This window comes from Rhipicephalus microplus, chromosome 3, assembly GCF_043290135.1.
Source record: "Rhipicephalus microplus isolate Deutch F79 chromosome 3, USDA_Rmic, whole genome shotgun sequence".
Lineage (NCBI taxonomy): Eukaryota > Metazoa > Arthropoda > Arachnida > Ixodida > Ixodidae > Rhipicephalus > Rhipicephalus microplus.
The window spans coordinates 284,958,825-284,973,288 of record NC_134702.1 but is presented as its reverse complement, the minus strand read 5'-3'; the positions used below and the strand labels follow the sequence as shown (position 1 = coordinate 284,973,288).

The 14,464-nt window shown below is 45.9% G+C and overlaps 1 protein-coding gene across 6 annotated transcripts in view; it reads left to right on the top strand.

Annotated features, from left to right (window-relative positions):
• The window catches only part of LOC119167658 (WD repeat domain 33), a 325,197-nt gene extending 311,563 nt beyond the window's left edge, over positions 1–13,634 (top strand). For 5 of the 6 annotated variants that reach the window (XM_037419187.2, XM_037419193.2, XM_075891074.1 and 2 more), the window contains one exon: positions 11,688–13,634. In XM_037419187.2, the coding sequence (XP_037275084.1) occupies positions 11,688–12,038 (351 nt within the window). In that variant the 3' untranslated portion in view covers positions 12,039–13,634. The remainder of the gene's footprint in view (positions 1–11,687) is intronic. The other variant, XM_075891073.1, reaches the window with a different exon arrangement.
• The last annotated feature ends 830 nt before the right edge of the window (positions 13,635–14,464 follow it).

Genomic DNA, 14,464 nt, shown 5'->3' with positions numbered 1-14,464 from the left:
GCCACTCTCCAAGCTTCAAACTTCTTCGCCGGAAACACGTCGGCTTCACACACGCAGCTGCTGCCACGCGTCTTCGCTCGATAGCGGTAGCCACACACTCTTGCCTGCAGCTCGAGCCTTCACCCCTCAGGTGGAAATCTTCTTCTTCTCCTCCTTTGTCACGGAAGACAAAAGGCTTTGCCCACAAGGCGGAACACCCTACACACTCTGGCGCATACTTTCTTCTCCTGCTTTGTCACTAAGGACAAAACCTTCACCGACTGACGCGGCGGGATAACCTACGCACTCTGGCGTTAACTTCCTTCTTCAGCTGATCTCTCATCTCGGCTGCTCGGTTAAATACCTTCCGCGCGAGATTCCAGAAAGTTCTCATCATTTTGTCGGCGCGATACGCAGCGAAGGCTGGGGGAAAGGGCGAGACGATATGGGGGCCGTCCGCGACGGATGACGCAACCCGGCCTCACCACGCCCCTTTCCATCGAGAAATTTCCAGGGCTTGCTCGGCCGCCGATGCGAGGAGGTTCGTTGGCGAACCTACGATTCTGAGGGGGGAGGGTCACGTGCCCGGGGGAGTCTTTGGATGCTTGTTTTCTTTTTTTTTTTTATCGTTGACCTCTCGGCGCTTCGTCGTGAGAATTGGGCGGCGCGCCCTTTTTTGAGCGCTCGGTTTGTGACAGATATCCTTAACCCCGGTTTGCTCCTTCATTCATTCTGCTCTCTTCTTGTCTCGTAAGGTTGCACCTAATCAATTTCCTTTCCGTCGCTCACTGCATTGCGCTCAATTTAAGCTGAACGCTCTTTTTAAGCCTTCAGGTTTGTGCTTCGGAAGTAAGAACTGTAAGATGCAACTGTTATATACCTCCCCTTTGAGGAATAATGGCAATCTACCAGTCATGATTTCAGAGTGCTTGCCAATTGTGCTCCAGCCCATTATTATTCCTCTAGTTACTTCAATTTCATGGTTCGGCTCTGCAGTTATTACCATTCCTAAGCAGACGTAGTATTTTACAACTTCAGATGCCCTTTTGCCATCTCGAAGCGCTGTTCTCTTCCGAAGTTGTTGTACATTACTTCGTTTTCTGCAGATTAATTTTAAGACCCACCTTTTTGCTTTCCTTGTCTAATTCCGTAACCATTAGTTGCAATTTGTCCCCTGTGTTACTCATCAATGCAATGTCATCGATGAAGCGTAGGTTTCCAAGCTACTCTCCATTAACTCTTATTCCTAACTCTTTTCATTCTAGGCCCCGGAAAACCTCCTGTAAGCACGCGGTAAATAGCATTGGGGAGATTGTATCCCCCTTCCTTACACTCTTGTTGGTTGGTATTTTGTCACTTTGTTTTTTCGAGCACTTGGTGGCAGTTGATCCCCTGTAGATTTTTTCCGGGATGTTTATATATGCTTCGTCGACACCCTGATTTCACAGTGTCTGCATGACTGCTGATATTTCTACTGAATGAAACGCCTTCTCGTAATCTACGAAAATTATGTATAGTGGTTGGCTGTATTCTGAGCATTTCTCTATTACCTGATTGATAATATGAATGTGGTCAATTGTTGAGTAGCCTGTGCGAAATCCTGCTTGTTCCTTTGGTTGATTGAATTCTAATGTTGTCTTAATTCTGTTAGCAATTACCTTTGTAAATTGCTTGTATACGACAGAGCAAGCTGATCGGCTTGTAATTCTTCAAGTCCTTATCATCTCCTTTCGTATGTATTAAGATGATGTTAGCATTCCAAGATTCCGATACTCTTCCCGTCAGCTACTCTAGGTATAACCATGTACTTAAGAGTTATTCTGCTGATAAACAGCGGTCGCGCGTGTGTCCTAAGTAATCCACGATGCTATGTTTGGTATCAACACAACTTTTGTTGTGCAAATCCGCTTAAGGGTGAAATGCGCTCTTCGCAAGGGCTCGTGAGATCTAGTCCAATTAATAGTGTGAAACTGTGGCAGCGATACATCAGCGAACGTTGTCTGCTTCAGGAATGCTGCTGATAGCTCATTTGAAGAGTTGTGCTGCATGTAATTGAAGGGATTTTCACTAATAACTTCACGCATGCCGCCAGAATGTATTGTCACGTATACTTCTGGGCATCGCGGTGTGATGTTCTGTGCTTTACAGAACACGTGAATGATGGGAATGCGTTGACATTTTTCTTCTTATATACTTTATTCCTGGATACTCATTCAGAAGAGCTTTTTCATAATGTCTTCCTGCAACACATCCATGTTTGTAATTGCTGTTGCGGTAAAGGACTCTGCCCTTTCGAACTTGAGGTTGCTAGGGTCTAAATTGAAAATCCTCGTGTGCTTTCTTTTTAAATGTCATCTCATTAATGAAAGCATGCATCCTAGTCGAAGCAGCCGCCATTCAGTTTTGATACGCGCACCTTTCAGTAGTGGGGCCATTGCTGGCAGGGCTTTAGTGTCTGAAGGAGCACTGTAAAGCAGCTACGCCATGTTACATACATACGCTTCTTGCTTTAGAGGGTCTGTAGCATACGTTTAAAAACAAAAGATAAATTGAACATCACGGCGTCACATTTGTTGCTCAATTTCTTTTTTTTTTTTTTTTAGAGGTGGGAGTGGGGTAGGCCGTGTCTCTTGAAGGGTACAGTCGCTGGCGCGCGCTATATCTGGGGGCATAATGAGACTGCTCGTAAACTTTCTGTGCTATTAACCCCTACATCACGTTTTGGATAACTGACAGCACAAAAACCGCTTTGGAAACTGGAGTGATCATTGTCCCTTTAGCCAGCTTTCTTTTGACTTACACGATAACAGGTCCAAAGGTACAATTTGTTACTATCAGATAAGTTTTTAGCAACGAATGCGATACCGACAAATTGTATTTTTATAAGAAATAATAAGGCTTGACGTCATATGTGAGGTGCGCTAGCGGCGGGTTTGCCATTTCGGAGGTCCGCGCACTCGCTGCATATGCAGAAATCTTTCTGCAAGCATGGTGTTCAACATCCGTACTGTGACTTGGATGACTAGACACCCCCAAAACACCTCTTGCACGTCGACACACGTACAGATAAAATCAGGCTTGTCTAGAGAGCTCGGCCGGCTGTTTCAGCTGTCGTACTTTTTTTTGTTTTCATTAATGTGTAAAGAGAGACGCTGTAATGATACCAAGCATGGTCATACTGGGTGTTCAGTCTTTGTGCTTGTAGCTGACGTGAGATAGAAGCCGCGGCCCACAACACTGTCAAGAAGCATGCATTTCGCTGCTCTAGATAAGTGTGATTTCAGTGTGATTTCAAGATGACCATTTGCCTGCCTGCCCCCTCTTTCAAATCAAGGTGCCCCCCCCCCCCCCTAAAAATGAAAATATTTCTTCCTGCGCCCCTGACGATGGCAAAATCCAGTCTGAAATATTGAAATATTTGCTATCACAATAAAAACAAAATGCCTCTCGCCTTCAAGAGTTCTTAGGCGAATACATAAGGTGCCCATCGATTTCCTTTTTTTTTCTTTTTTCATTTAGCAGACAGAATGCCCTAGCCACATAAAGCACGCCTGCAAAAGGAAAACAAAGTTTGTTAAATCGTTCAGTTTCAGCACAGAGAGATGAGTGCCAAAGAAGGTTGGATTTATGAAACTAGTTAAATGATGTCGTGTTACATCGAGCAATATAATCAGTTATGAAGCAAACAAGCTTTTTTATTTTTGAATTCATCTTAGAGAAATGCAGTTGGTACTGTGTAAGTCTCTAGCGTTTGTCTACCAAGTCTGCTGATAAGCACATGAGTGCATTTAGAATGTTATTTCATGAAGCACTATTTTGTTATTTCATGAAACAGAATACTGGTTGAATACCAGTATTCTGTTTAAAAAAAATCACTGAACAAGTTTTTGTAGAATGCTCAACAGCATGATGACATTATTTTTGCATCATCAACTGAAAGAGGGAGTGCTGCTGAAATCTCTGGCATCATGAGGTTTGAAAATAATCAAGATAGTTCTAGCTCTTCACAAGAGCCCCAAAATAATTATTCATGCCATTGAATGTAAATGCTACTTGCTTCTCCTTCAGGATGTAAAGTTTGCTGCTTGGGATTGCTCCAAAATGGAAAATTTTTCTGCTTCAAAGTAGAAAATTTTGCTGCTCTGACGTGCTCCAAGATGCAAATTTCGCTGCTCTGAAAATTGCTCCAAATCAGCAGACCTTTGTAGCATCACTGTTCAAAGCGATGCGACGAAAATCGGACATGACAAATGAATGGGTTTCAAGGCTTTGGCACCAGTCGGTGCCACAATAAGTACACTCAGATCGTAGACATCGTCGCTACTAACACATCATCACTCAGGATAATATGAGTGAAATGTATCACACTCAACACATAGCAATAAGATCAATGTCGCAGTGGCATGCCATTTTTCATTAAGCTATCGGATGCTGTTTCCCGTCGAAATTAAATAACGTCTGCTTGACGGATGCGATTCAAATTTGGTCAAGACGACCTATGCACACCGACCAATCGAACGAAGGGCACATCTAGATTCTGAAATTTGATGTCAGTGCTGCTTTAACCGTGCAAACTGATAGGCAACTAGCGAAGGCACTAAAGGGAGCACGCTCAACATACTAAGCCATTACATTTCGTGAACAAAGCAAGTAAGCAAACAGTAATGCTGCACCTGTTTTTCATTTATTATTTATTTATTATTTAATACATACTGCAGATGCAAGGTCCGTGCAAAGGAGGCAAAACACAATCAACAAAGTAAAACAATCTTGCTAGTTGAACTATAAAAAAGTTTTTAGCGTGCATTTTTAAGTAACCCACATTATGCAATACAAGGGTTCAAAACAAATGATGCAGTGTGTTAGTTGCTCCAATCACTAATTGTGCGCATGTAAAAAAAGAATATTTGGATCGGTAGGTTCGGGAGAAATAGGCAGTTAGAGCATTTTGGTGATGTTGGCAAGGAGGCCTCGTCAATAGTGGAGTCAAATATTCTGCCGGATCGAGTGCGAGTTTATTACTAAGTAGCTATGACAGAAAGTCAGGCCCCAGTTTTTTTCGATGCGATTCAAGACGGGAGATATCATTCGACTGCATCAGTTCAGTTGGTGAGTCGAAAGTAAAACCTATTGTAAACAAATCGGGTAGCCTGTCTTTGAATTTGTTAAAGGTTTTTTATGTTACATTGTGTGTAGGGGTCCCATGCAATGCAGGTGCACACGAGCTTCGGACGAATTACGTAATAATATGCAAGAAGTTTAACAGAGTCCAGAGCAGGTTTAAGTTTGTGTGTATGAAAGGATAGTTTTCTGAAATGCAGAAGAAGATATTGCCACATTGAATATGCAGCACCAAGAGAACAACGAAGAGCACACGCAGCGAGAGAGAAAGACGAGATTCTCATTCGATCAGTTTGCCAGTGTTCTGGTACAATTAAAGCGAGTTGTCTTGTATCCAACTGCTGTTGTTTCTGTATTGTGACACTGGTGGAGGGGCTGGGTACATGTTCGGGACGCCTGACAACAGCCCCGCATCTAGTCCAGAAAGACTTCCACGCATCCACACCCCCGTTCACCGCAGCAGCCGCCGCCTGTTAGGCCTCAGCCTGGAGTTCGGTCCATTACCGGAAAGCGTGACCGTGCCAGGAAGCATGACGGCGCCTGGAAGCACTGGCCCCAACATGTGCAGCCCAAGCACGACACAGGTGACTGTTTTGAACCCTCGACTTCCGGTCGACTTCCACGGAAACACATATGAGGACGCGCATGACTGGCTCGAGGAATTCGAGCACACAGCGAATGTTAACGGGCAGAACACCACACAGAATTGGGCTACGTGTATTTTCTGCTTCAAGACGGAGCTTGAACATGGTTTACGAATCGCGTGTGGTCGTCTTGGGAGGAGTTTCGGCAGAAGTTCCTCGATACGTTCGTGAGCCCCGAAAGACGAGAAATCGCACAGCGTCTCCTCGGGTCACGGATTCAGAAGCCAAATGAATACGTTACGATGTTTCTTGAGGACATGGTGCGGCTGTCTCGTCGAACAGATCCCAATATGCCCGAAGCCAAAATGGTTAGCCACCTCATGCGGGGCGTTGAGGAGCAGCTGTTCGCTGGTTTCGTACGAAACCCGCCTACAAGTGTTGATAAATTCTCCAAGGAGGCGACATCCATCGAACGCGCACTGCATCTACGCTACCGGCAGTATGACCTCCCAACCCACAGTGCGCCGATCAACGCGGCAGCCATGACCACAGCAACGACACTCGATGAAGGTTTTTTGCACCAATTGAGTCGAGAAATCGTACAAGAAGAGGTCAAGAAGCTCGTCGCGAAACCGAATGACTGCGCAATTGCCTCAGTAACAGAAGTTGTGCGCCAGGAGATCAGGCAAGCGCTCTCGCTTCCTGAGCCGAACACGAGCACTCCCAGGGCAAGCTATGCAGACATAGTCTGCCGACAGCCAGCGAACGTGCTGACACCGCATCAGTACCACCAGCAACATCCGCCGACAGCGCCTTAGTACTACAGAGAAACTTCGACGCTGAGGCGGCCACCACTTCGCAAAACTGACATCTGGCATACCCCTGACCATAGGCCTCTGTGCTTTCATTGTGGGGAAGCAGGCCACATCGTTCGGTATCGCTCGTATCGAGTCACAGGGTACCAAGGGTTTCCGTCCACTATTCCTCGGCGCCATTTCAACAAAACACCTGACGTCGATACGAGTGTGATGACCCTGCGGGATGTTCCTCCTGGGTTTCGGTCGTGGTCACCCTCTCCTGGGCGTTATTCTTCATCCTCTAGACGGAGAACCACTGACATGCCAAGAGAGAGATCTCCTAATCCATGCCAGGGAAACTAAAAGCAGCGACCTCAAGGGGGAAGGTAGCGAATCATCGAAGTGCTGAAAGTCCCCCAATATTGCCGAGTGAAGAGACACACATTTTCAATGATTCGATAAGAGATGGGGCTGTTACTGCCGAAGTTGCAATTACGATTGACGGACATGACGCCATGGCATTGGTCGACACTGGCGCGGACTTCTCAATAATGAGTGAGAGTCTGGCAGACAAGCTCAGGAAGGTTAGAATGGAATGGACAGGACCGCAAATTAGAGGAGCTGGAGGGCAGCTACTCACACCTACCTGAAAGTGCACCGCAAGAATGAAGATAGGGGATGCATCCTTCGTCGCAACTTTCCTTATTTTTTCCGAGTGTTGCAAACAGGCAATCCTAGGAATGGATTTCTTGCGTGAATATGGTTCCATCATCAATATACCGGACGGTCTACTAGCCTTTTCAGCGGATCAAAGCGCAGCGCTACACAGAAAATCCCTACGAGTATTGACGATGTGACCGTACCTCCGTTATCGTGCTGCCTTTTTTCCGTCACGTGCAGCGCGTGGCATACTGGAGAAGGAATCGCTGAACAAGTATTGACGCTTCTACTCTCTCGCGGTGTTGCTATTGTGCAGCATACTGGAGAAGGAATCGCTGAACAAGTATTGACGCTTCTACTCTATCGCGGTATTGCAATTGCCAGAAGTATCGTCAATGTTGTGTGCAGTGAAGCGAAGGTTCTGTTGACGATTTTTTTTTTTTTCTTGCCCCGCTGCGGTGGTCTAGTGGCTAAGGTACTCGGCTGCTGAACCTCAGATCGCGGGTTCGAATCCTGGCTGCGGCGGCTGCATTTCCGATGGAGGCGGAAATGTTGTAGGCCCGTGTGCTCAGATTTGGGTGCACGTTAAAGAACCCCAGGTGGTCGAAATTTCCGGAGCCCTGCACTACGGCGTCTCTCATAGTCATATGGTGGTTTTGGGACGTTAAACCCCACATATCAATCAATCATGTTGACGAATTTCACCAACGAGCAACGACACATCACGCAAGGCACTACAGTTGCCTACTTCGACGAGATAACCGAAATCCGCGAGTGCTGTGTTGTACAACAGGAGGAGCCACAAGCCACGTCAGCCTCACCACCTATTGACGCTAGCACGGATTTATCACCAGCACAGAGACGGCGTCAAGCCAGTTCAAAGACTGTTTTTCATCGACCTCGAGGGCCAGTCAAGCGCCGCTGACAAAGCACCAGATAATAACGGAGGAGACGGCAAGGCCAATATGACAGAACCCATACCGCGTAGCACCAAAAGAGTGGGAAGCAATCCAGGAACAAGTGAAGAAAATGCTCGATAATGACGTCATCTAGCCGTCAAAAAGCCCTTGGGCATGGCCGGTAGTGCTGGTTAAAAAAAAAGACGGAAGCTTGCGTTTTTGTGTCGACTACTGCAAGCTGAACCATGTGGCAAAGAAAGACGTGTACCCATTACCGTGCTACAGGTATGCACGCTACTTCTCGTCGATGGACCTCAAAAGTGGGTATTGGCAAATTGAGGTCGACGAGTGAGATAGAGAAAAAATGGCTTCTGTAATGCCTGACAGGCTTTATGAATTTAAAGTCTTGCCCTTGGTATTGTGCTCAGCCCCTGCAACATTTCAGAGACTAATGAATACCATTCTGTTAGGGCTTAAGTGGCAGACATGTCTGGTCTATCTGGACGACGTCATTGTTTTTTGAAAAACATTTGAGGAACACCTGAGCAGGCTGCTATCGGTATTCAGGGCAGTAAGGTCTGCCGGCCTGACACTGCAACCCGAGAAGTGTCATTTCGGTTTCAAGGAGCTCCAATATTTAGGCCATGTGGTGAGCCATGAAGGTGTTCGACCTGATCTCGATATGATTGCGGTTGTCAAAAAATTTCCGGTGACAACAGATAAGAAAGCAGTCAGGCGTTTCCTTGGCATATGCGCATATTACCGAAGGTTTATTGCCAATTTCTCACATATAGCCTCGCCGTTAACACGACTCACAAGAGAAGACGTTTCGCTCACATGGGGCAACGATCAACAAGCGGCATTTGACGATCTCCAACAACGCCTGCAGACGACACCTGTGCTTGCTCAATTTGATGAGGATGCTCCTACCATGGTCCGCACAGATGCCAGCAACGTGGGTTTAGGCGCTGTACTCGTCCAGTGGCAAGACTCAGCCGAGCGTGTGATCGCATATGCTAGTAGGACGCTTTCCCGCGCCAAGTCTAACTACTCCACAACGAAAAAAGAGTGTCTTGCTGTCGTATGGGCGGTTATGAAGTTTCGTCCGTACCTCTATGGTCGTTCCTTCCACGTAGTCAGTGACCATCGTTCCCTCTGCTGGCTGACCAACTTGAAAGACCCGCCTGGTCGGCTTGCATGGTGGAGCTTACGCCTTCAATAGTCTATAGTATAAGTAGGACGGCAGCACGACAACGCTGATTGCTTATCAAGGTCACCGATAAAGCGCGACGATGACACAGATGACAACATGGCGTTTGTAGGAGTCGTCGACACCACTACGATTTCGTGCAAGCAGAAGGAAGACAGCGAGTTGCTTCCCCTTATTGAATTTTTGAATGGCCGGACAACAACCGTCCCTAGAAGATTTGCAAAGAGCCTGCTGTCATTCTGCTTATGTAGTGGTGCTCTCTATAAGAAGAACTTTTCTCCCAGAGAAAGCACCCACCTACTTGTCATTCCGACATCAATCCGTGTAGAGATACTTAGTGCTTGCCACAATGAGCCAACGTCCGGTCATCTTGGATACACACGCACATTGGCCAGAATCCAACAGAAATACTACTGGCCAAGACTTCCAGCTATTGTGAAACATTATGTGCGCACGTGCCTCGATAGCCAAAGATGACTATCGCCACCATTAAAACCAGCTGGACTATTACAACCAATTCAAGTGCCCACGGTACCTTTTGCCCAAATTGTAATGGATCTCCTCGGACCATATTCGACTTTCCATGCTGGCAACAAGTGGGTAATAGTTGCCACTGATTATCTTACGCGCTACACAGAAACAAAGGCTTTGTCAAGTGGCACCGCCGTTAAAACCGCACAATTCTTTGTAGAATATATCATCCTGAGGCACGGTGCTCGAACAATCATAATAACGGATCGAGGTACCGCTTTCACGGCCGCGCTCCTGAAGACAGTGCTTGAGCTCAGTGGAACAGCCCAACGGAAAACCACTTCCTATAATCCACAAACCAACGGCTTAACGGGACGCCTCATTAAGACTATTGCCGACATGTTGAGTATGTACGTTGACGTGGATCACAATAACTGGGACGACATTCAATCGTACATCACGTTTGCCTATAATGAAGTGCAGCAAGAAACTACATGCAGAACACCATTCAGTCTCCTTTATGGCCGTGAAGTGACGACGATGCTTGACGCCATGTTACTGCACGACTGCAACCACATGGATTTGGATGCTGCATCTTTTACCGAATGAGCAGAAGAAGCGAGGCAGCTTGCATGCGTCCGAATTCCCCAGCAGCAAAATTACGACGCCAGACGTTATAATCTGCGACACCGATATGTCGTCTATCGGCCCGGCGAAAAAGTCTGGGTATGGAGTCCTATCCGCCACCGGGGACTGTCTGAAAAATCTCTGAAGCGGTATTTTAGCCCCTACACAGCTTTACAACGCCTGAGTAACGTTAATTACGTGGTCGTTCCTGACAGCCCCTCGACAACTCGCCAGCAAAACCAGAAATCGTGCACGTTGCGCGAATGAAGCCCTATTTTTCCGACTGATTCGCACCATACATCTACTGCACCGTCTTTTGTAGAAGAGCATCGGGACGCTGCTCTCTGGAGCGAAGCGAATGCCGTATTTAATATGCAGCACCAAGAGAACAACGAAGAGCACGCGCAGCGAGAGGGAAAAACGAGGTTCTCATTGGATCAGTTTGCCAGTGTTCTGGTACAATTAAAGCGAGTTATCCTCTATTCAACTGCTGCTGTTTCTGCATTGTGACAATATGCTCTAAACATGAAAGTTCCAGGAAAGGTTATTGCAAATTGTGATGCCTAAAAATTTATAGTTAGCGACTTCCTTAAGTAGAGAGGAGCCCAGCATATAATTTATAATATAGGTATGTTTTCTTTCGGGAACTTGGTAAAAGAACACTTTTCTTGCATTCAAGGTCATTTCCCAATGAGGAATGACCTCTGATATAAGGCGACTTTCATTAAACATTTCTCTTTAATTAGAGATTATTTGAAGTTATTAACATTAATATGTAAACTGTGGGAACGCTAACACCCTCTGTAAGGTCGTTTGCACCTCATGGTGCACACGTGTTTCGTGCATAGACTGCAGTTAGGGTTCACAACTATCAAGCAGTAGGTGGCATGCTCGTGATCGTTTATCATCATTATCATCATCATGGCTAGCGCGGTAGTGCCAGCAGTGATGCCTGGTGGTGAAGCAAGATAGTTGGGCAAAAAAGATTGGCGAGTCTCTTCGGTGTGTGGCGGTTGGTGCGAACGATTACCCCACCGGCCTTTTTTCCGTGGGCCCCTCGTGGTGAGTCGGGCGTTGGCAACAACGCCTACGCGTTACCTTGTTTGTTGTTATGTTAATTGAGTGTATTGGAATATTGTGCTAGGTTTTTTAGCATGTTTATCACTAGTGTTGTATTTAATTTGGCTGATGATATCATCGTTGTAAAGTTAGTTAAATAAATGTAAATGTTTCGTTCATTTCGACTGCACCTGCTGTTTCCACTCGCTCCAAGATGGTGCCTCATTTTGAGGCCCCACACAACTTACCCCGCTATGGTTTCTTGATTTTCTTTGTGCAGCAACAGTTTCAGCAGCAGCAACAGCAAGATGGCTGTGATTCTGGCAACTTCTTCCAGCCACAGCAGTCGCAGCCACAGCAGTTCTGGCGAGGCAGCCCACACAAGCGTGGGGGCAGCAGTCACTGGTACCAAGGGGACGGTGGAGCACCCGGGCCGCAACAGCAGGAGGGACTGAAGCGGCCGTGGGGAGCCGACGAAGGGGGATCTGAGGGGCAGCCACCTAGCAAAAGAGGGGGAGGATGGGGTGCCAGGGGCGGATTCGGGCGCGGCTTTGGCCGAGGAGGCTTTCGCGGTCGAGGGGGTTTTCGAGGCGGCAGGGGTGGTCCGAGGGGAGGAGCAAGGGGTCACTGACTGTGCATCTCTTTTGGTGTGTCCCCACTCACGTCTTCAGTGCCGTCTTCTCAGTTATGGATGGTGCCGAAACAAAGAGAACTAAAGACTGGCATCACTTCTGTTGTAGCCGGGAAGAGAGGGTTGTTGTTAGGAGCATTTGCGAGGCCTTAGATGTTCTTAGGAAATGTTCCATCCCATCAGTTCATGTCTTCAGCATCACCATCTTCATGTGAACTGAACTGTAGAGCATGTGAAAACTCTTGTACAATACTACTTGTGCAAAGCATTGTGGGGGGAAGTCCTTGTTACGCTTGTTCTTGTATTCACATTGTCATGTTTTTACTAAACTTTGTGATAACAAAGTGAACTTGACTGGCATACTTTTGTGTCCCAATTAATCGTTTGATGCACATGTTTTTAGGACAAGGCTCATAAATGGAATCATTAAAAGAGAATGGTAGCGCCAAAGTGAAATTGAGGAGCCTTTGAACACAGAGAATAGTCTCTACTTCTAACAAAACTAAAATTTTTGAACTTGATTCTGGTTGGATCTTGAACAATTTCTCAATTGTGTACTGTCTGGTTTGTACGCCCGTCTGTAATAGCTCCTGTGTTCGAAAGCGTTAATGGCAAGCTTGTGTTGGGACATCCTCAGAACGACCCAATTTCAGTGATCTGCCAGCACATTTTCATAAGGCCGGCTTTGTCAAAGTTCTGGTAAAAAGTATATGCAGTGAGAAATTCTGCATTAATTATTGGGTGGCAATTAGAGTGATCTGTTCTGCATGCACCACATGTGCAAGAAATCAACAAGAGCTAGCTTATTCATATGACAAACTCGCTGTTGACTGTGTCCGCATCTATTAAGTTCATTGGGCGCCAGTATTGTCTGGTCATTCTGAAATGCTGTTTGATTATGTCAGGGGGAGAACTTGCAGGCTACTTCGTGTATTCTGTTGTTTGTAAGTTTGGTTTATTGATTTCGTATCACACCGCATCGCATAGAAAGTGTGCTGTGCATTGCGACTCTTTTGGAGCGTGTGAAGGATGTGGCATGTGCTGTGCGTTGCCACTCTTTTGGAGCGTGTAAAGGACGTGGCAACCCTTCCGTCCAAAAGGGGAAAAAAACCACTTGACTCATCAAGATAGACAGCATTTTTTTGAGCAGCATTCTCTATTGTTGCTTTCCTCAATGCCTCTAGAAAAAGATAAATACCTTACTATTTCATGAGCTAGATGCATTTTAGTACCACCTTTTGTGTGGAATGTTGTCATTCCCTGGAAACCATGAAGTTCTGTACAAGTTAAAGCAGAATATAAAGTACAATGACACATTTGCCAGCGCAAGTCATGGTGAATGTCATTCTAGAGCGAAATTGCATGTGAATAGAAATTTTTGAAATTTTTATTGTTGCACATGATCCCTGCAAGTTATCAGCAGCGTTACTAAGTGTGTAGATGTTGTGTGTGCTGCAAGCAGTCTTCATTTGGTTGGCCTGGATAATTATCATCATCATGAAAGTCATTCATACGAGACTCACGTGTGATTTATACTGTTTCTTTAGGTTTGTGTTTCTGAGACGGATAAAATAACAGTGTTCTTTTTTTTTTTCATTGACTCTGTGTATTGCTTACCTGTTCAACCCAACTTTAGTTACTAAACGTCAAGAAATGTTCAACATGAATATGAAACAATGATAGGGTCATTCTAAACCACTGTGGAGTAGTGGTGTTTTCTTGTGCTGTGGTGCAACCAGAAAACACCAATGGTGGGGAAAGAGATTTTCAGAGAGCTGATGGCCAGGTCAGGGGCAATGATAATCAACTTTGCCACCCACATGTCATCTTATTTCCTTTGCAGCGGGAGTGCTAAGGCTTGGAGTGGATGGCATGTGCTTCAAGAGGAGACTTATGTGCCAGGAATGTACTTATGAAGGCCAGGGGTTATTAAGAAAAGGTTCTCCTTAAAAGTAACTAACTCTCAGGAATACTTACTAAGAACTTAAAATTGGGATAGCTTGTTGGAGTTAATACTGAACCAGAATCGCAAGAAAGCCACAACACAACTACAAAAAGAACACCAGATGGGTGCTTGCCTGGTGTTGTATTTCTTGTCATGTTGTCCTTTTCTTGGAATTCCAGTTCGTATGAATGCTAAACCTGGCCAGTTGCAATGGCATTTATAGCATGTCTTTGAAGCAGCAATACATGTGCAGGCAGCATGCATCAGTTAGGTCACAAGCATACTCTGTTCAGAGGAGTATAAAAAAACATTGCCTCAAAGAGGGTTGACCAAGTATATAGCTGCACTGTGGCACAACAGGCAAAAGTGACTAATTGTAGTATGGCAACAGCCTGAGGAGACAAGTATAGCAAGCACGTGAATGTGCTTCAGATAACAGTCCATTTCAAAAGGTGAGAGCCTTTGCTGGATGCTGATACGG